Source organism: Festucalex cinctus, chromosome 1, assembly GCF_051991245.1.
Source record: "Festucalex cinctus isolate MCC-2025b chromosome 1, RoL_Fcin_1.0, whole genome shotgun sequence".
In the NCBI taxonomy this organism is placed as follows: Eukaryota; Metazoa; Chordata; class Actinopteri; order Syngnathiformes; family Syngnathidae; genus Festucalex; species Festucalex cinctus.
In genome coordinates, this window is record NC_135411.1 from 39,656,313 (window position 1) to 39,678,162 (window position 21,850).

General features: G+C 40.0%; 1 protein-coding gene across 2 annotated transcripts; it reads right to left on the minus strand.

Annotated features, from left to right (window-relative positions):
- Nucleotides 1–1,654: 1,654 nt before the first annotated feature.
- Nucleotides 1,655–20,793, minus strand: LOC144027515 (dual specificity protein phosphatase 3-like). 2 transcript variants are annotated; one of them, XM_077535113.1, is made up of 4 exons: nucleotides 16,532–16,681; nucleotides 10,315–10,426; nucleotides 8,758–10,227; nucleotides 7,672–8,674 (listed from the first exon to the last, which is right to left on the minus strand). In XM_077535113.1, exons 1-4 carry the CDS (start codon nucleotides 16,538–16,540, stop codon nucleotides 8,139–8,141), a joined length of 2,127 nt encoding a protein of 708 aa, XP_077391239.1. In that variant the 5' UTR covers nucleotides 16,541–16,681; the 3' UTR covers nucleotides 7,672–8,138. The 2 variants fall into 2 exon arrangements, with proteins under 2 accessions (XP_077391245.1, XP_077391239.1); XM_077535119.1 differs by lacking the exons at nucleotides 7,672–8,674; nucleotides 8,758–10,227; nucleotides 10,315–10,426 and adding exons at nucleotides 1,655–2,782; nucleotides 20,648–20,793 and having other exon boundaries at nucleotides 16,532–16,764.
- Nucleotides 20,794–21,850: the final 1,057 nt, after the last annotated feature.

Consider the following 21,850-nt stretch of genomic DNA (forward strand, 5'->3'; position numbering starts at 1 on the left):
CCTCCATCGGCTTGATTATTTCCCACGTCTGGTTCTTTAAATATACTCGGTACTGCGTTGGGCTTTAGTATTAGGCGTGTGGCGTACCCCATCTCAAATTGTAACATATTTTCGAAGTCCTCATGCCTGAAATGTTCGCTGCGCGCACGCCTGCTTGTCCTTCGGGAGGTTGACAGCACTTAGCAAACAAACCATTGTCTACTCAAGTCGTTTGTTTTTTTTTGTTTTTTTTTTAAGGGGGTCTCGCGGGTTTTTCCTTGCCGACGCCTTGCAAAATTTTGCAATACACAAAGGCATAAGTGACAGTTTGTGTCCTCCTCGTTGTTATGTCTGCGTGAACTACTGTTCCCCAAGCGAGTATACACACTTGTTACGTCACCACTCGGGGGCGTTCCAACACGGAAGTACTTCTATGTTGAAGAAAAGTTAAATAAATCAATATAAGGGTGTATTCTTCAGCTCTTATGCATTTTTCGTAGCTAAACTAACTATTTACTGCCGATCAAGCCATACATGTCAAATTAAAGGAGCCTTCCTTTAATTTGCCTACCTATTGTCCAAGTGGGGCCCAACAACAAAGTCCACTCTATGCTCAACTTCCCCAAGTGGTGACCATATGGGCCACAACTGTACATGCTTGTTTTTTTGCTGTAAATTTGACAGTATTTAATCACAGTTATACAGCAGGTTACTGTATTTTAGTTCTATTTTTTTTTTACCCATAATGCACTTCTTTTTTCTTCTTTTTTTTTTTTTTTTACCCATAATGCATTGTGCTATACAGTTATATACAATTGTACAGTTGTATAGAGTTACTGTAAAATAAAAAAATGAAATACTGTAGAATTTTACTGTATATATTATAAAAATTTGTTGTAGTGCATAACATGATCATTGAAGGACCGGTTAATGTATTGACTTTTCTGTTGCTCAGATTAATAGCACACGTGCTATACTTAAATGTGAAATTGATAGTGTGTTGAAGACCACCAGCAGGCTAGTCATAATATCCATCCATCCATTTTCTTGACCACTTATTCCTCACAAGGGTCGCGGGGGGTGCTGGCGCCTATCTCAGCTGGCTCTGGGCAGTATGCGGGGGACACCCTGGACCGGTTGGCAACCAATCGCAGGGCACACAGAGACGAACACGCATCCACACTCACAAGCACACCTAGGGACAATTCATAGCATCCAATTAACCTGCCATGCATGTTTTTGGAATGTGGGAGGGGACCGGAGTACCCGGAGAAGACCCACGCGGGCACAGGGAGAACATGGAAACTCCACCCAGGAAGGCCGGAGCCTGGACTCGAACCCGAGTCCTCAGAACTGGGAGGCGGACGTGCTAACCACTCGCTCACCGTGCCATAAAGCTAATGGAACATGTTCTTTTCTGCTACTTGTATTCACAAGGTCCAATGGAAAAATGTGCGACATTTGTGCCCTCTACAGGATAACTCGATCAGTACCAGCAAGTGGAATTAGTGAGGCGTGGTAAAATAATATACTTTGCTTCTTTAGACTCATGATGAACATATTCAAATGCATGTGGTTAGAGTACAATCTTCATCCACCTCATCAGTCAATAGTTTATTTAAACTTTACTGTTCTCCCAATAACAACAGCAATCATTGGCATTGTGAGATGGCAGAAAAAGCACGTGTGGTTTACAAATCAAATCAGCCACTTACAACAGTGTGAGTGTTCGCTGACACCGGTACACAAAGTGGCTCAACAAAGACACAAAGATTTACAGTGCACTAACATTGGAATATGGACTACCTTTAGCTATATGGTGTCACACAATCCATGCTGCTATGCATTACAACATTGAAAACATATTTAGTTGACATTCACAGACTGATGTTCAATTGTGTTAAATATAGCTTAAAAAAAATAATAATACAGCACAATAAGCTAAACTTTGGAAGGGTTCAAAAACAATTCTAGTTATACAGTAGTTAATCACAACAATATTTGGACCAGCACAAAACTGCACAGAAAAACAAAAACATTGAGTATGTTTGGTCATGTGCTTCTTATTTATGCGCATATTTGTTTCATAAATACGTAAATATAATTAAATAAAACAGACACTATAGTACTACTGGTACAGTTCTACAGAATTTGTGACTTTATTAAAATGTTTGATCATATTTATGTTTTTCTTATGAAGTCAATCTATATTTTTTCATCATCTATTATGGTAAATTTGCCATTTTGTCAGTATCAATGAGGATTAATTACATTTCTTGACTAAAATTCCATTTCAACCGAATTCTTTGAGTTATACATTGGAATTCAAATAGGATGTAATTAATGGGTGACCGCATGTCTGTACACAGTGAATATGATTGCAAAATCAGGACAGTTTTCATCATGTTCTTGATGTTAGAATCGAATGTGGGTGTCAGAAAGTGTGGACACAAGGTTGTGGTGTGTGGCAAAAAAAAATAAAATAAAAAATCAACGTTGCTTTCCTCACATTCCTTTACAAAACTCTTTAAAGTAAAGCACGAGTGTAATACCATGTAATTAAGCATGCTTTCTTGCCAGCTTTTGTTTCGGCTTCATTTGTTCCAGAACGTTCTCTCAGCGGTCAGCCTTTGGTTGAGTCGGCAGAGTTGGCAAAGGAAGCCGTCATTAGGTCCGATCTCTCTTCTCTGTCTCACTGTAGCCAGAGCGCTGTGGACGTCCATGTTCTGGCGAAGCATCAGGTAGGCGATGACTAAGGTGGGGGAGCGGCTGTAGCCTTCCCTGCAATGCACATATACTCTACCTGGGGGACAACAGAAAAACACATCAAGCACTTGCGTTCTGAAGCACAAAGATACAAATTTAAAGCAATGGTTATTCAATTTGGAAGTTATTGTAGTATTTTTGAGAATATTCAATTTTTTTAAATTAAGTTTTAAAAACTACTTTGGGTGACATGGTTATTATTATTTGTGTGTTTGCTTTACAGAAAATAAGCACTTTTTTTTTTTTTTTTTTTTACATGGACTTTTAAATTAATGCCAGCAGACACCATTTTCTTCCACTTACTCACGATCAGGTGACTGGCACAGCAGCTTAAAGGGTCAACGTCACATCGTTATAAATGAGGTCCCTGGAGTGGTCTCCAGACCTCAACCCCATAGAAAATATGGAGGGAGTTGAAAGTTTGTGTTGTTTGGTGACAACCCAAAAACATTGCTTTGGAGGAGCTCTGCATGGAGGAATGGGCCAAAATACTAGCCTCAGTGTGTGTAACGAACTCATGACTTTTATTTGACAAGTTTTGGATTTTAATGTGAACATCCTGTTTCCTACATGCTTTATTTGAGTCGTATTTTCTATGTGACGTGCTTTTATTTTGGTGCACTTCCGGCAGTGTAGGAAGTGCTATCCACTAGAGGTCTCTTTACACGTAACAGAAGACGCTAGAAAGAAAGAAAAAAAAATAATGATTCAACATTTTGCTGACTGAATCGCCAATTTACATCGTTTTGTCTAAGCACCTAGCTGGAATGTGGACAAGGTATTTGTTTTGCTTATTGTAATTTTTCATGATGTGAAAAGGAGCTGTTTTTGTTGTTATTTTCTATTGAACTGAAGCTAACGACAGCTTCTCCTATGTGGTTGATTTATGCTAGTAGCGGACCCGTCGCCATGGGCGGGCCTTGGGGGTCCGTGCCCGCCCTGTCAGTCAGCCGTGCCCGCCCTAGCAAGATGACTCACCAAGTATTGGTCCTATCAGTCACGTAAACTTGCGCCTTCTGTTTTAAGTAAAGCATGGCGTGCCAGCCAACCACATACCTCCTTTCAAGTTTGGCTGTGATTGACAACTAAGCGAGCCAATGACAATCAGGATCAGGAGGGGTGGGGTGGGGTGGGGTGGGGTGGGGTGGGGGGTAGACGCGCGCTCTGCAGACGTGCCTTAGCCAAATCTACTTCCGGGTAGATAGTGCGCATTTGCCGGCTGGCGCTGGCACAAAGACTGAGCAGTGAGCACATCGTGCCGCTTTAATGGAAGCCACCAAATGCCAAACCTCGATCCAGGATGACACAGTTGACATCAATGGGAATCCTGAGTCCACTGGTTACGTTTACAAGTGAGTGTCAAACTTTTATTTGAATTAGTCAAGCCACACAGCACGGATGAATTGTAGCAAAACACAGTATGCTGTTAACAGACCCAAGCAGTCACACATACACAACAACAACTAAGCAGCATAAAATTATTTATCACTAAAGCAGTTGCAGTACAATGTGAGTTGAATTCTCTTTTTTTTTTATTGCCAAGTTTGTTCATGTTGATGACTGTCACTAAGTTCTAATGAAAAAAACAGCACTTTACACATCCTTTTGGATTGATATTCTGCTTAGTTTTTCACTGAATCCATATGTTGTTTCTGTATATCATCGACATAACTCAACCTTATTTCTAAATCACTTTAAAACAGCCATTGCTGCATAGAAAGTGCTGTGCATGGAATAGAAATGAGTCTTTTAGTAGACACAAGTGAAATAAAATAACACAAAATAAAATTAATTTGAGTAAATATAAGTAGATAAGTATACACGCAAATAAAATACTAAAAAAATTAAAAAAATCTGTACAAGTATAGAAATAAAATAACACAAAATACAGAAGGCACCATAAAAACAGTAAAATGATGTGAAGTCTCATGCTGAGTCAAAGAACAAAGAATAGAGATGTCTGGCAAAAATGAAAGGAAATTTTGTCCATATCGTACAGCCCTAATCCAACACGCAAATGAAGGCAACTGCTAGCCAATTCCAGATAGAGGGGGTTGGGTCACAGAGTCATTCATTCGGACATAGTTGTTTACAGAAGTGAAGAGTGGATTTGTTTCAAATGAAATTTTGAGTTGAATAAATGCAAAATGAACTACACATTTTTTTTTCAGTTTGTCTTTTAGATAACACAGCTACGTAAAAAGGCTGTGTAGCAAGATCTGCCTATTTGCGTAAAGGACTTTTCTACTGGGAAACTGACTACGCATGCACGAACACACATCGCTACTCAAAAAGGGCTGCTGGAGGCATCAGAGGCGTGTGCCTTCAGCAGGAGAATTTTGCAGCATTTTTGCCTGCAGGCCAGAAGAAGTGGTGAGTCCTTTTTAATTGAGCTATTAAAAATCGCCAGATGTTGTCACTTTCAAATCTATATAGGTAGTGTAGGCTATGTGAAATGCAAAAATAAATTAAATCAATAGAAGAAGCCAATTCATTTTCATTTCATTTGGTCTTGGTCAGGCAGTGCCTACCTTGCCTGCCCTGACCGCACGTCACTGCATTCCATCAATATCAGACTTCACACCAATCTGATCAGCTCCATGGATTGGGATCGGCTGATATTTTACATCTCATGCAAAATGGGTGATTGACTGCAATGTCTTAATTCTTCCGATTGATCAATGACACCGTTGATCGGCCCAGTGAATTATAGTTAATATTTATCAGCGTGTTTTTTTTTTTAAAGAATTTATTGGGTTTATTTATGCGAATATAGTGTGCTACTAAGCACAGTTTAAATTTAAGTTTAAAAAAAAAAATATATACTGTATCGTTGATTGTCTAAAATTGAAAACCAGTTGGTAACTCACTATTAAGTAAAATAAGTATTTTGTCTTGTGTATGTAGCGTGTCCCGGCTGGGTGCCCGCTGGCAGATATATAGATAATCCTGGAAATATCAGAAATACGACACGTAAATCAGCGACGCTGGACACTTGTTGCTCTTTGTCCATGCACTTGGATTATCTTTTATTTACATGTTCATAGAAAACGCTAACTACAATGGTGAAATAATTCTGCTTGTCAATATGCTTCCCATTCAAGCACTCGTTTCTCATCATAGTTGGATGACATCATTCACATAGAAATGTTTCCCTGTTACAATACAAATTTTATCACAAATAAAATTTACATAAATTGTTTTCACCAAAAAATATACATTTTCTCTTTATACTCATGTCTCATCTATCAACATTTATGTATTCTATCATCTATCATGTATGTACTTCACATCTTTGCTCTCTATTCAAGAGTATTTTTGTCATGACTTTACATTTTATAAGTATTCAACTTATACGACAGAATAAATCTACCTTGCAGTTAAGCTATAACACATTTACTTCTTAAAGAAAACTAAATGAAAAAAAACTATAATGACTGCCTCTTAACCATACATTGTACAGTCTCAAACATTCCCGGCCGCAATCAACGTGCGCCATTCTAAACTAGGCCGACGACAGTCATCGCCAACTCGGGCGAGCATTAGCTCTTTGCATTTTAAGCAAAGTACTCCACACACATGAGTCTGATTTATGCACACAGGAAAATAACCCTCAAATGACCAGGAGCCAAACAAAGCAAACGAAAAAATTAAGTAGCTACGTCATACGCTACCCTTTCCAAGCTACATTACACCGAGTCGCAAACAGTAGCATTTAAACACAATATAATGTACATTGAGCTTACACTTAACACATCGCTGGACATTCGAAGTTGCTTATAAACACTTTTAGTCACACAACAAAGGAAACACTAACCTGGAAATATCAGAAATACGACACGTAAATTAGCGACGCTGGACACTTGTTGCTCTTTGTCCATGCACTTGGATTATGAGCCTCCCTTCGCCGTTGTTCATTACGTGGTCCCTGTGACACTGCAAGTTAGTGCTGCCACCCAGTGTTCATTTCGCAAAACAACATAGAATCGCCTCTCAATGTTAATAATTATAATTTTGTTGTTTAATTAATGAATGTAGGGAAACACTGCAGGTGGCTGCTATGACATATTAACTCATTCACTGCCAGCCATTTTAGAAAATTTCAAAATTTTCAATACCCACGCGATATTACGTTCAATAATTATATATAAGCCGAATACCTTTTGCCCCGTCCCATTCTTTTATAATTGACAGTCGAAAAATGTAGGTTTGCCAAAATACAGCCATTTCTCCCATGGACTCTGAAACTGTGTTTATTTCGTATAAGATGGAGCAATGATGTCATCTACCGGTGGTTGGGCATCAGCAAAGTTGTTTCCAAGTTTGACATTTACAGTGGCGCATAATCAGATTCTCCCCCATTTATCCGCACTCTGAAAAATTATAATTGAAAAGTACACTTGTCACTGTGAGTGAATGAGTTAATAAGTGTGCAGCAATTTGTAGAAACTTTTATTTTATTCCCATTCCAGACGTACCGGCCAGTCCGTTCCGTTCCTGATCCTGTGGCACTGCTCATTAATACTGGGGCATGCGCTCCAGAAAAAAATCACGATTGTGTAAAGCCTAATTAATATTGTGGTGCTTGGATTAGGTTACTTACGACCCACATTTTTAACAGGTAACACAAGTAGCTGTATCAGAAAACCCTTGTAATGTGCTCCCCCAATAAAGCACCAAATGGGTGTATTTCACTTTGACTGATAATTCTTTGCTAATCAGTGGGAATTTATGTCTAAATGGTAGCCTATATGTGACTTGCAACTGACTCGCAACCAGTCCAGGATGTATCAGTTGCTCAAGTATTTACTTTTCCCCCCCAAAATATCACACGGAGTAATCCTAGTTTCTGACAAGCCTTGTTTTCTTCGTCATCCGCTTCCCGTCTTATTTTAATTACGAGGGACACAGAATGAGGACCAACAGTGAGAGCAAAAAGCATTTTTATTGTGCATGGATTGAAAACAAGTGGAGCGTTGCATCATACAGATTACTTGATGTGATTTCTGAGGCCACTTGAAAAGCTCAAAAAGCAAAGCTTGGCATCTTTGTTAGCTACTAATTAGGAAAAAACACCTGCACCAAGCCGTTACAGTGCACAAATGGAAAAAAAAAAAAAAAAAAAAAAGTCAAATTGGATAAAAAATGAATGTCACATAACTTTGTGTCCATGTCCAATCCGGCATTTTACTGTAAGCATATTTATCTTGGGATGGTTTTATGCGCATTCACAGGTTGAAATGAAGCCACAGGCATCTAACAAAGCTACAATCATCAAAACCTAACTGCAAAGTGGTGCCAAGTGCCAATTGCTTGGAAGACTGTTAAAACAACAGGATTCAAAATTGCTGCAGAGCTGATGCTACGTAATGTAGGAGAAGGGGTTTGCTGTCCTAATATGACAGGTAAGCATAATTTGACTTGCCATAAACTGCAAAACCTGCGTAGAGTGCTTTATCGAAAGACTCTTCAAAAGTATAGTAGTGTTTCAGATTCTTTCCAGAGACACCATACAAAGACAGAGTGCCTGCAGGAAAGTCAAGAAACACTCCAATCTTTTCAAAGCCACTAATAGAACCTTTCCACATGGGAAGATTCCCAAACCCGTATGCCACGTTTAGCTCAACTTGATGGCTGGCATGCAACCCCCAAGAAGTCACAATATCAGTGAAATGCAACTTGACAAAATGGTTGTTCTTCTTCGGAGTTGTACTGTATGCAGCCGCCACAACAATGTGACCCCTCCACTCCACCTCCCAATAATGACGACCATTTAGTGCCTCTTTGCAGAGAACTTGAGGATGATCAATAAATCTCTCTGTGCTCGAAGGATATGACTGGACTGTGCCATACGTCACCTTCTGATTCTCCTCTGACAGCGTGAGATTTTTGTTGACAGTATTCACATCCAGTGTGAGTTCAGTAGCATCTGATGGAAAGACAAAGACAAGCATCGCACAAATCACACTTGGTATGTTTTTACTTGGAAGTGGAAACAAAAAAGGAACTTACGCCAGATGACATCATTTCTGTCTGTGATGGTCTTTACTGGTGGGACAGATGGCACAGTGAAGTTGTCAGTGTGTAGAAGGCCATCTTTATAATGGTAGATGGAAGATCCCTTGTATTTCATATTTGGTATAGCAAAGATAAGAAACTTGATAGTATTGCTACGCCGCAGAGGTTTGGCATATTTGAGGAAGGTTTGGGCATTTTCCCTCATTTGTACGATGACATCATTCGAGAAGGACGTATACTCGTCAGTGTTTGCTTCAAGCTGGAGTGTGTTCACGTACCTAGCCATGCTATCAAGGCAGGGGTCATGTGTGTCCAAGTTGGTGAAAACATAGCAAAGGACATTTTGGACTTTTGAAGAAAAGACCACTCTGTCTAATTCGGACTTAGTGCTCACAACGTAAGCATTTGAGTCATTCGTGATCATGTCAATACAGGACTGAATGAGATTAATGTCTCGTTCTTTGTTGTCCAACCACTTGCTAAGGTGCTCTTGGCGGAACGGAGACTTTTCTCGATCATCCAAGAATTTTGTTAACACACTCTCATCTTCTTTGCCATCACGGATGGAAGGAAGCGTATTGGACATTTCCAGCTGGATTGCATTTTTGTAAAAAGAGCAAAGTTTCTGGAAACTGCTCACGTTTTTGCGTAATGTGGGAAAACCTAGTGCTGCACTGCTAAACAAACTATCATTGCATCTCATTTTCACTTCATTTTCATCTTCCATAGCTTGTAGAATTTTCCTTGACAGTGACACGCTGAGGTTACTGATCAGCTTAGCCGAGTTGTCATATAGCTTACTCAGAGGATACAGCCAGACAAGCACTGGAGCGTTGTTGTCCGCATCTCCCAATAGTTTTGGAAGCTCGCAGTAGGTTTCTACTGCTTGGACAAAGTTGGCAGGGTTTTTCTCAAGAATGAGGTCTCCAAAGAACGTGCAGGTGAACCTGTTTGTCAGATTTTGTTGGTCCTCTGTCAGCTTTATCTTTGCGTCTCCTTCAATTGTAAATGTGGGAATCTTCTTGATCACAGCCTGCATTTCACCCTGAAGATCTTGAACACTGCTTGACTCCAACTTCTCGCTGTCAAAGACGAAGACCGCATTTGCCCCAAAAAGGATACCTGTGACCACATGTGTTGCCTTGCTGTCTTCAATTACTTTTTTTTGTTGGCTACTTAGCACACCAAGAGAAGGAATAGACAGCTGCTTAAAGGTGGTGGTAGCTTTGTACTGAAAGGTTACCCTGCTCTGGTTCTTGAATTTCTTCTGGCTATTCAGGTACTTGGCAGATCCTCCAACTTCAACCAAGCCACCTAAGAAACTCATCTTCAGAGAAGCTTCCACATCCATCAGAGAAGACCTCGCTTCAATGGTGTCAGAGGCTGAAATCTTAAAGGAGCTGCTTTTTTGAGCAGATTCAATTGTCTGGTTATCTAGACTTGCTTTGTCCCACAGAGTGAAACCTGCACGAACAGACACGTTATACCAGTAAGATCCTTGATGATCAAGGTATCCCAAAAATAATAACAACTGTGTGCACCAATTTTTACCCGGGATTATTTCATCTTTGCAGGCATTATAGAGCATGCCCAAGGTGAAGGGCAGACCCAGAGCAGACAGTTGCAGGTTTTCTGTCATGTTGCTTGCAGATAGGAAGTGTAGCTGGTGGGCAAAAAGGAAACAACTCTTAACTTTAATAGCGAAGCCACACACCCATCAACTATCAGAGTTCATTCGGATTCACGCTGCACTCAACACACAAGTCGCATTGCTGCTTCGTTACCACTCACCCGATGAAGGTGTGATGATTCAGCCGAGCTGTTTCTGTCTTCTGGACTTCAAACCAGAGATGCGTGATATTCAGTGAGCTTGCTGGCCCATTTATAGTCATGATTGGCTGGCTTTTTCCATGTATTTCCATACTGTGTTTGGTTAGTTAAATGATGTATTTGATAACCCAATCAACTACTGTCATGTGGGAGTGCACCAGCTTATTGCTTCACATTATGGTCACTGTCAAAAGCGGAGCTACATTGGGTGATCTCTTTATACCAGTTGGCAGACACTCTTGCATGTCTAGCAGCAGACTGCTGCATGGTTGATTTCAGTATCTCGTATGTATGGCTGACAGCACGGTCTGAAAAGATTTCATGCATTGGTTCATCATTTTACTGCAAACCTTTCTCAATACAAAGGTAATGTGTTTGCCAAATTTGATCAAAGTTAAAAATGTCTCCCCCAGGTCAAATACATTACTTGTAGTCAATGGGCAAATGAATACAACCGGAAGAAAGGGAAATACTGTATTCGTAGTTGGTAAGTTTTTCAAAGGTCACTGTTTTAGAACCAAATCATCATAAATCTTAGCACATTCTTTTTTTGTTTTCGAATCAGCACCGTTGAACTTGAAAGGTAAATGGAAAGCTTGCAAACATGCTCGGGAGCACCTGAAACACGGCATCGAAAAGAGGAAGATACCAATTTGTAAGGCATATTTTTTAAATGTTTTTCCATGCCAATTACTAAGGAATGTAAACACTTCACGATAAGCCAGTTGGGCCATGGCTTGGATTATATTCCCCCCCCCCCTGAAAATAGTATATGTTCAATAAAAATAAAAAGATTGTATTGTTGCATGCATTTTATATGCCTCTATTGATTTAGAAACATGTTTTGGGTTTCTAGAACTAAAGTAGTTATTTTGGCCAGTTATAATATACAATATGGTTCAACTGCTAATCTTAAACTAAATGATCGTTTTAAATAAAGTACTTTTAAGTTACATTTTTTCTAAACGTTCCATTCCATTATAATAAAGCAATAAACACATTCTGCATAACACTTCAATACTTCAAAATTTAAAGCAACTTTTTATTTTATTTTATTTATTTATTTATTTATTTTTAAACGTAGGACCTACCTATCCAGGTTTATGGTGTTTAACCACCTGGCCTCTGGTCAAAGAAAATTTTGCACTGTGAATGCTAAATAAGCGAATGTGATTGAAAGGGGAAGGAAACCCCCAAAAATATTTACAATATGTTGTATATGCCCCCACTAGTCTAGACATGGTATTTTGATTAATATTATGTTTGTGTAAGCAACAAAATCCATCCAGCTTTATCAATTTCTGCGGTGGCCATTTTGTCACTTGCTGTTGACTGAAAAGGACATCACAGTTTCTCAGCAGTCACAGCTCAACTTCAGAAAACAGGTAAACTATGATTGGTTGTTCCCGGAAAACAGGTGAGCTGTGATTGGTCGTTAGGCCTGAACAACTCTGATGTCATTTTTAGTTGTCAGCAAATGACAAAATGGCTGCCCCTTAAAAGTAGTGTTGTTCCGATACCGTTTTTCAGCCCCCGATTCCGAGACGGATACCCAGCTTTGCAGTATCGGCCGATACCGATACCATAACGATACTTAAGGCTTTTTTTTCCCTCAACATGAAAAAGTTTTCCTGCCATTGAACCAGAGCATTCAAGGGCAAATAGGATATCTTAGATCGGCATGTAGTGAACATGTCACATATCAGTGAATGTCGTGCACTAGCAAGACACAAGATGCTGCATCCAAAATCCTATATTAGCGTTGGAATTAATGGTATCGGCATGTTACTTGTGAGTACTCACCGATACCAATATCGGTATCGGAACAACACCACTTAAAAGTTGTATTTCTTGTAACCAGCTGAAACTAGAAACCAAATGTTCTATTTCAAGATGTGTTTCAATATGTCCTATCAAGAAAATAAACATATTTTAATAATACTGACATTGTTGTTGAGTCTTTTGTTTGTTTTTTGTTTTTTAATGTGAAAGTTATCTGGCCCAGTGTAGGGCCAGAGTAGGGCCAGCTATGGTTATAGAACCCAGTCAGCAAATTTGGTGTGGCCCAGTGGTGGGCCACATAAGGCACATGTACTTGGCCTACATACCGCGATGAATTACGGTCCTTTAGTGGCCCAAATCCGGCATCCACCATGTGGGCCACGTGTGGGCCTTATGTAGCCCACATAAAAGCCCAATTGTATAACCACAGCTGGCCCTATGCTGGGTAGCATCCGGCATCCACCATGTGGGCCACATGGTGGATGCCGGATGTGGGCCACCAAAGGCCCGTAATTCATCGTGGTATGTGGGCCAAGTGCAAGTGCCTTAGGTGGCCCACCACTGGGCCACACCAAATTTGCTGACTGGGCATACTTATATAATGATAATCCCGTACTTATATAAACTAAATTTGTGATACTTTAATCGTCTGATGTAATTTATTTGTAGTATATATCAGAAATTAACAGGATTTTGAAGCAACAAAGTAAAAATGCTTTGCTACCTTAAGTAGCAATTTTGGGTAGCTCTACTTTAGTGAAGTAGTCATTTTCCAGCCCACTTTGTACTTCTACTCTTTACATTTTCATGCAAGTGTTACGTGCCGGGGGGCACGTAATTGATGTTAGGGAGCGCGGACAGCACACAAGGAAGGAGGTAGGGAAAAAGATGGTTACAAAGAGGTGCACATGACAGGGGAGAAACACGAAACACGGACACGCAGACACTACACCTTACGAAGGCTAGACAAAATGGAGCCACCGCTCCCGAAGCACCGACTGTCAAAGTGCACCGAATGAATACTGACTGGCACAAAAATGGAACAACAGTTATGGCAAAGGTCCTAAGTCAAAGGAATTGGAATGGGCGATTAGTGAAAGGACGAGTTTATGGCAAATGGCGCACGCCATGAAAGACAGCAGACACTAAAACGAAACCAAACAAACTATAGAGGCATAGGGACTGCGTGAGACTGAGTGATAAAGCAAAAACACTGAAACAAAAAAAAACAGCCAGCCAGCCTCTCCCTGGCAGCAACCGAACTAAATAGGTGGTGGCACACCTGAAATGAGTCTGACAATCAGGGCTCTCCCGCACCCTGATTGGTCAGTCGAGGCCGACGTCCACCACTCAAACGAAACAAACGGCCACGCAACAACGTGGGCCGTAACACAAGTACTTGTACTTTTAACTCTTTAAAAAAACAAACATGTGACTATTCATTCCAGTTCATGATTGTTCAAATTATGTCAGGATAGATCAAGTAATTTTAATTGTGGTTGGATAAGAACTTTGAGAAGTATCAGCAGCCATTGTGACATTTATTGTTGTTATTCACCATCAGAAGATGATCAAGGCTATGTGACCTGAATTTGTGATTAGGTAACAGACTGTACTTCAAGCAGTTAAGCGATATTTACATAAAATTTGAGAACAAAATTAGCTGTTAATTTTACATTTGTGTGCGTGTGGGGGTGTGCGTGTCTGTGTGTGTTGTGTGTTTGCGTGTGCGTAATTTATCACTGGCTTTTTCTTACAAGGACTGCATTTGTGTATTAAGATTATAATATTATTATGATTATTGCTGTTATTAGCAGCAAAATCAGTGGTGACGGTCACGAGCAGAGGAGTTATTAAGTTTGAGGGACTGGGTGAACCTCGTCATGGCAGTTCCATTTAGGAGGTTGTGACAGTCTTGAAGGAGGGAAATTTGGGCTGTGAGATGGAGTGAGGAAACACAGTGGTGATTTTGTCAGCTAAAACAGCACATTTAAGCAAGCCTGGTTTGTTGGAAAATTGATCAGTCAGAACTGTGACTGAGTCAGGTGGTCAGCAACAAAGTGTGTCATTTCAGCCTATTAAACAGCCTTTGAAATGAAGTGTTGCCAGGCTAGAGAGCATTCCAGTGTGACGTCACGTTGAAGTGCGCCCCTCGCGGTGGAGGGCAGGGCGTTAATGCGAGTGAATTAGAAAACAATCAGTGTGAGCTAGAAAAAAGTCAAACAGTTGATAAATCAGCGACCAATGCTATGGTGAACTTGTGCGCGGCCGACGGATGCTCTAATGGCTCAAACAGAGATGAGATCATTCTTTCGGCTGCCGGCAGGGATTCTAAACCAGACGGAAGACAGTGAGGAGGGAAACAGCACTTTAGTGAGACGATCTGTTCTGGTATGCCCCTTGTTTACTGCATTGCCCGAATCAGATCAACATCCCTTTGACTACTGGTTAGGAACGTGTGTCCCGACTTGACGGACGTATATTCCTTTTAAACTTTAGCTTAGCATTTTAGCAAAGAGTCCACGACTCCAAAGCACCGTAACAGCTATAAAGAAAAGATACCGACGGGTAAGTCTTAGCGACACACTCGCCTACTACACCTAGTGAAATTAATTAATAGCGCCAACAATTGTATTTGTCTTATTTCACGAGTCCTAAACACATGAAAAGTGTTGAAAGAAATTATGCAGTCTCGACAAATCCCACTGACGGATGGGATGGAGTCGAGGTGTGTCGGGAGCACCAAGTGAGAAACGGTAGGCAGTTGTATAACATTTGCATGTGAATGATGCAAGCATGGAGTTGGACAGTTTTATGTTCATGAAACATGTCTTAATGTGTGGAATTAGAAACTGAAGATATATCACCATACTCTTAATTGGAAGTGTACAAAAAAGTATGTTTTTCAGAGAGATCAAGTGGAAGCTGGTTTTGAGGAGGAAATGGGTCATGATAGAATTAAGCACTGCATATTGCAATATATAGCATTGCATTGGCAATATATAGTTTGATTATAATGTGGATAATGCACATGTAAGAATTTTTGCACTTTTGATTTTAAGATATTATTTGCGCTTTTCAAAGTTATGTGAAATTGTAGCTCAATGAAATACAACAGATATGTGTTTATAAAAATAAAAAAAAAGCTCTATATTTTAGTCAGTTTTTTTTTTTTTTTTTTTTTCTCTAAGGGTGGTGTGCCTCTAGATTTTGTCAATGAAAAAAAAGTGTGCCGTGGCTCCAAAATGTTGAGAAACACTGTGTTTATTGGGAACTAATATATTAGCTATCTTAATATGTTACACCCTAAAACCCGTTTTGGGCGTGTGTCTGAGAAGGTTATAAAAACCAGTTCAACTCTTTGTTCGACGGAGTTATTACTCTCTTCTGCGAAGAATGTATCGGTGTGTCAATAAATCTTTTCTCTAGATCGACTCCCGGTCTCCAGGACTTGGTCGTTTTTCCTCTGGAAACTGAGTTGTTAGTCATTGTGCAACCTGCTCCAGGCATGGAACATCTGGACATATGATTACTGCTGAGGGTTTCACCCCAATTGTAGGCCAATTAAATGCTATCATTTCCACTGGGTATATATGTAACTGAAACAGGTAACCTTGAATGTAAGATATTATATTACATTATAACAATTTTAGAAATATGTTTTTTTGGGGAGGTGTGGTGGTGCACAATCAGCACCTGTGACAGGACTTAAGCTTTACTTCAATAACTGAAGTAGCTTTGAAACCATTTACATTACATTACATTTACTCCACTATTATTTGATGCAAAAAGCTTAAGTTGATGCCTCAATTCTTCACATGAATACTTTTGAGACCTCTGTCAACTGGGATAAGTTCAGTCATCCACGACTCTAATAAGGAATATTGAAAATAGATGAATAAATTGGGATTTTCCTATGAGTGGGTGGCGACCAGTTCAGAGTGAACCCCGTCTACCGCCCGAGAACAGCTGGCATAGGCTCCAAAACGAGTGAAGATAAGTGGTATGGAAAATGGATCAATGGAAGCTTTCATTCATAGACAGGAAAAAGATGGGCGAAAAAAAATCCAGTAAGTCAGTGATTTCAAATCTATATGCAATTACTGACATCCTTGACAGCCATTTCGACAAAGTGTCTGTACAAATCCATACTAACCTTTTCCATTTTTGTATGCCAAAGCTTCCTCTATGAAGTCTGCTGCCCCTTCAAAGTAAACGCTGATGTCAAAGTGATCCGTGTCACTGGCTGCCACTCCATAGTAGATGATCCCTGTCCCTACATAGAACTCTGTGCTGGTGTTCACGTGCATGAAGGAGTTTCCCTCTGCTGCGTTGAGGATGTGGGTGATGCCCAAACGCTTCAAGCGTGTTATGTTTGTTGCCACAAACCTGCAAGTACAGTAAATGTGACAAATGCGTCCAAGCTCACACCACACAGTATAACAAGTATAACAGCATACACAAAGCTTAGCTAGTCTTGTGTCACTTCCCGGCAATTTGCAGTGGACGATGTAATTGTTACAAGTAAGAGAAGATAATATTTAGAGGTACATTTACACTATATGCTCCCAGCTGCCACAGCATACCTGATTAAGGGAACCATGAATAAAACTGGATGGGCATGTCAGGCTAGGCCAGTGTTTCCTCAGGCCCCCCTCGCCAGCCTGTTTTCCATGTCTCCCAATTGCAACGCAGGTGAGGATCGTTATCAGGCTTCTCCAGAGCTGGCTGATTAGCTGTCATTGGAATCAGCTGCAATGGGAATTGGGAGACATGGAAAACAGGCTGGCTAGGGGGGCCTGAGGACCGGAAGTGAGAAACACTGGGCGAGGCAAACGTGTTAAGCCGTGATTGCTGTGTATGCCAGGCGGTGAGTTTCATCAACTTAAGAAAAAAAAGAAAAGGAAAAAAAAACTGCCGCAGTAGTCATGTTGTGGTTGTGAAACATATATGATCACAGTAGAATGGGCTTGAGTGAGAATGAGAGTTGACAGGAAAAGTGAATACTACATATGATGTTAAAGGGTCAGCAACATAAAAAAATCAACTTTTTGGAGCTTTTAGCCGTGTTAAAATGCTAATTCCTCAACAAAAACATCACTGAAGTGTTTGTTTCGTCCATTCGCCCCACTCTGAGAAATTCTAGGTCATTCTGTTCTCCAAGCACCAGCCCCTCCCAACCTGTGAAAACGAGGTGTTGGCACTTTATGGCGTCATAAGGTGTGGCCCCACCCACATACCGCCTCTGCGTACTAAACGCACGCCTCCTTTCTCTGAGACCTCCATGGGATAGTGACAAAAGGAGCCTTCATCAGTAAACATTCGGTCCAAATTAATTCAAAGCGATTAATTATCCTTCATATTTGCAATGCCAAACAAAGTTAAAATCCCAAAGGCTCTGGCTGACACTTGAGTAAACTACAAATAAAACTTTTGTGATGTTGAATGAGCAAAAAGTATAGTGCAGGGGTCGGCAACCCAAAATGTTGAAAGAGCCTTATTGGACCAAAAAAAAACAAAAAAACAAAAAACAAATATGTCTGGAGCCGCAAAAAATTAAAAGCCTTATATAAGCCTTATAATGAAGGCAACACATGCCTTATGTATCTATAGTAGCTATATTAGCCTACTATCAAAATGACTAAGTTAACCAAGTTAAGAAATCAGATTGATGAAAACACAGCCTGCATTTATAAAAATAAAACGTCAGCCTATATCAAGTATATCAAATCAAATTAATATAGTTCAAGTTTGACGTCTGTGCAAATCCCAAGCAAGTCAGTGCAAGGGTAAAACCAAGCAGCATCCTCTTTTTTTTGACACGCAACCAACACAGCTATCCTCGGACCTGGGCAACAAAACACAATAATGTCCCTAAAGCCTGGTTCACACGGCAAGATTTTAAAATTGTCGGCCGATTTCCAATTTTTGACAGACACCACACGTGAAGAGAAAAAATCACGGGAGTTCCAGTTTTGAACGTATCGTGTGTGGTGTGCGGCCACACTGCACAATCACACACACGCAGAGTTCATTCACGTCTCGCAAAACCTCTTGAGATTAAACGTGGCTTCCGAGTCAACATGAGTCAATCTTGGTTTTCAGCCCAAGAAGCGGCATAAAAAGAAAGAGGTGTCGTAAATGGGCACTGGCGAGACATCGCTTGCCCTCGGCTCGGTGCTGGCGGCGCGGGTTGACGTCCCACCTGGAGACCAAGTTTATTTGTGGAGAATGTGTGCGTGTATAAAAAAAATAATGACAAATAATTAATAAAAAAAAAAAAATCAAATATAAAGAGTGTAATAGCGCAAGCACGGACTTTCTGCTGCATCATGACTGCTTTGATTTTGGATTCACCACTTCACCGGCTCGCTTTCTGATTGGCTGCACGTCACTGGTCTGTCCTCGGGGCACACCGCACACGGAGGGAAGTCGGGCCAAAACAATCCAACATGTTGAATATCCCCGATTTCAAGTCGGAGGTCCTTCCGAGCGCCGATATCGGGAGGCGCCGTGTGTGGTGTCAACACACACGGCAGGATTATCTGTTACGATTGTCGGGAGAGGAAATTCTCCTGCAGGAGATCGGAATATTCGCTGTCAACTTCATCAATGCTTTTGCAATTATCTTGTTCACCATCTCGATCACACTTGATTCGGTCCAAGAAATCATGAAAACGTTAAATCCTCTATTCTTCTCAGGTATTTTTCTTTTTTTTTTTCCCCCTTTGGGATCCATGGCCCATCACACAGCCACCAGTTTGTTTACAACAGCAACCTGCCCGGCATCCCGCCCTGCTGATAGAAACGTGTCGCAGGCTATGACGTAAATCTTTGTTGACATAAATGCTGTAACTTAATATTTATTCTACACATTTTTACAGCATTGAAAATGTTAAGAATGTTTGTGTCATGTTTATCCTCCTATTAAAACAAAAAAATATATATATTTCTCTTCCCCATCTTTTTCCATTTTCAAACATTTTTGGAAAATCTCCAGGGAGCCACTAGGGCGGCGCTAAAGAGCCGCATGCGGCTCTAGAGCCGCAGGTTGCCAATCCCCGGCCTATACAGTCATATATTCAGATCCGTGATGTATTGTCAGTGTATTCTGTAAAGTGCTTCCTAATTATATGGAATCAGAATCCTGCCAATACTCAAAACCTCGTAACCTCGGTTTGAAACCTCGTAACCTCGGTTTGAAACCTCGTAACTTCGGTTTGAGTCGTACTTGAAACTTGAGTCGTACTTGAAACTTGAAGCCACACGGTGGTCATGTGGTTGGGTTTGGAAGTGGAAGTGAACTTAAGTCCGTCCAATTGGCCACAAAGTGTTAGACCCACCTTGCTTAGCAAACCGAAAAGATGATTGGACTAAAGTACACTTACGCTTCCTACTCCCAACCACATGACCACCACGTGGCTTCAAGTTTCAAGTACGAAGTTACGAGGATTCGCGGAGTTTTGGCAGTGTTCTAACTGAAAACTTTTTCAGTGATTTTTCAGTCATTCAAAAAATATTTTTGGAGATTCAAAACAATTTTTGGGAGATTCCAAAACATTTTTTGGAGATTCAAAACATTTTTTTCAGTCATACAAAAATGTTTTCGGAGATTCAAACCGAAGTTACGAGGTTTCAAACCGAGGTTACGAGGTTTCGAGTATTGGCAGGATTCTGATTCCATATCCTTACAGCTACGGCAGTTGTGAAAGTGATGTATAAATAAAGTTGAGTGTATAAAAACTTGTTCTTTGCTTCTACCCTTGTTCTGTCCAAATTTTGCTCATGTCACAGTGCCAGCCTAAAAACCACCAGTTCTTCACATTAGTAAGGTTTTGGGAGCATATTGTTCTGATAGCGTAATAGTTGAGCCAGTGCTAGCTTTCACTATAAAAATGACCACATGCCACATGTAGTCAAATATGATTGTTATTGTCTACAACTATTTTGTGTTGTTTTTATTTTATACTTGGTTACATTTCAGGAGCAGCTATAGCTAGTAGTAGTAGTAGTACCGGTAATAGTGAATAAGTACTTTTTTCTTGTTTCTCTCTTCTTTTTTTTCAGTCTTTTTGTGTGAGTGGCATACTTTGTTTTGACATTCTGACTTTAGTTATTTATTCATTCATTCATTCTACGTAAACAATTGTCGGTCACAATATCGTCCGTCGTGGTCACAAATTCACAACTCCAAGCAGGGCTGTTAATTTAAGCTGCGTGTCCTGCATTGCACAAAAACATGTCGCGGTTTTAGGAAGGAACATTAACTCACGCATTGCCGACATAGATGCGTGGATAAACCTCATGGACATGCTTAGTTGGCCAGCTGTAAAAGCCGCTATCGTTTGTCAACAAGTCGTTGAGCTGCTGGAGAGTCACTTCGAAAGCCGACATGTCCCGTGGCTTTGCTTCTGACTCCGTGACGTGATCACTGTGTTTATTTTTGGTGAAGGACAGGGGCGTCACAAGGTTTCATGGAAAGGGGGGCGGGGGCTTAGCCCCGAGGAGATGGACAGATATAAAAGGAATACAATACTGTGTAAAAGTTAAAGTCATCATTAGACATGAAGTGTTATTTCCTTCAGTTTAGTCATTTTAATATGGTACACAAACACATGAATCATTTTTTATAAAATTAAACAAAAACTATATATGTCCACGTTGTCTACAGTGTACGAAAAACTATGCAAAAAAGGTAACTGTGCTGTCATAAAGTGAGTCATTTTCAATTAAGATACATTGAATTAATTATTAAGTGATCAACAGAGAAGCAAATGACATGAATTTGGCTCAAAGCACAGTAACTGTTTGCTCCCAAATACTTATGAAATCACATCTTACATTTTGGTGCATGTGACTTGATTGGTTGAAAGAAAATATTACCGTACTCAGTGACTTCTAAATTAAATGTGAAAGTAATATTAAAGTGTGAGTATTTTTTTCATTTCAGGTTAAAAACTTGTGCTTTAAGTTTTCACCATGCCCATGACTGAGATCTTTCAAAGTTTTTAACCCCAAATTATTTTTCTTACACTGTCAGTTTTATTTACTAACTTTAGAAATCTCTAAAATTAAAACATATATTGATGTACTTTGTAGGTATCTTTAGTTCTTTTTATTTTTGTTTTGCTTTAAAATATTGTACTTTTAATTCTGTAAAGCAGACCGAATTTCCTTGTCTATGATTTTACTGGAACTATCTCCACTTTCTGTTCATTACTCTCAATTTAAATTAGTCTTAAATGATGCACCTTAACTGAGATGTTTCATATTCATAATATTAAATCCATATTGAGTTTTATATGATCAGTGTCTGGTTCACAAATTGATTTTTGTTTCTGTAAACCCAACTCCTTTAGACTCACGTCTCCAGTAGGTGTCGTTCCACACTTGCTCTTTCTACACATCGTGCTGTTTCCTAAATGGGTGGATGATTAGTCTTGTCAATCATATTATTATAACCATCCACTGACGA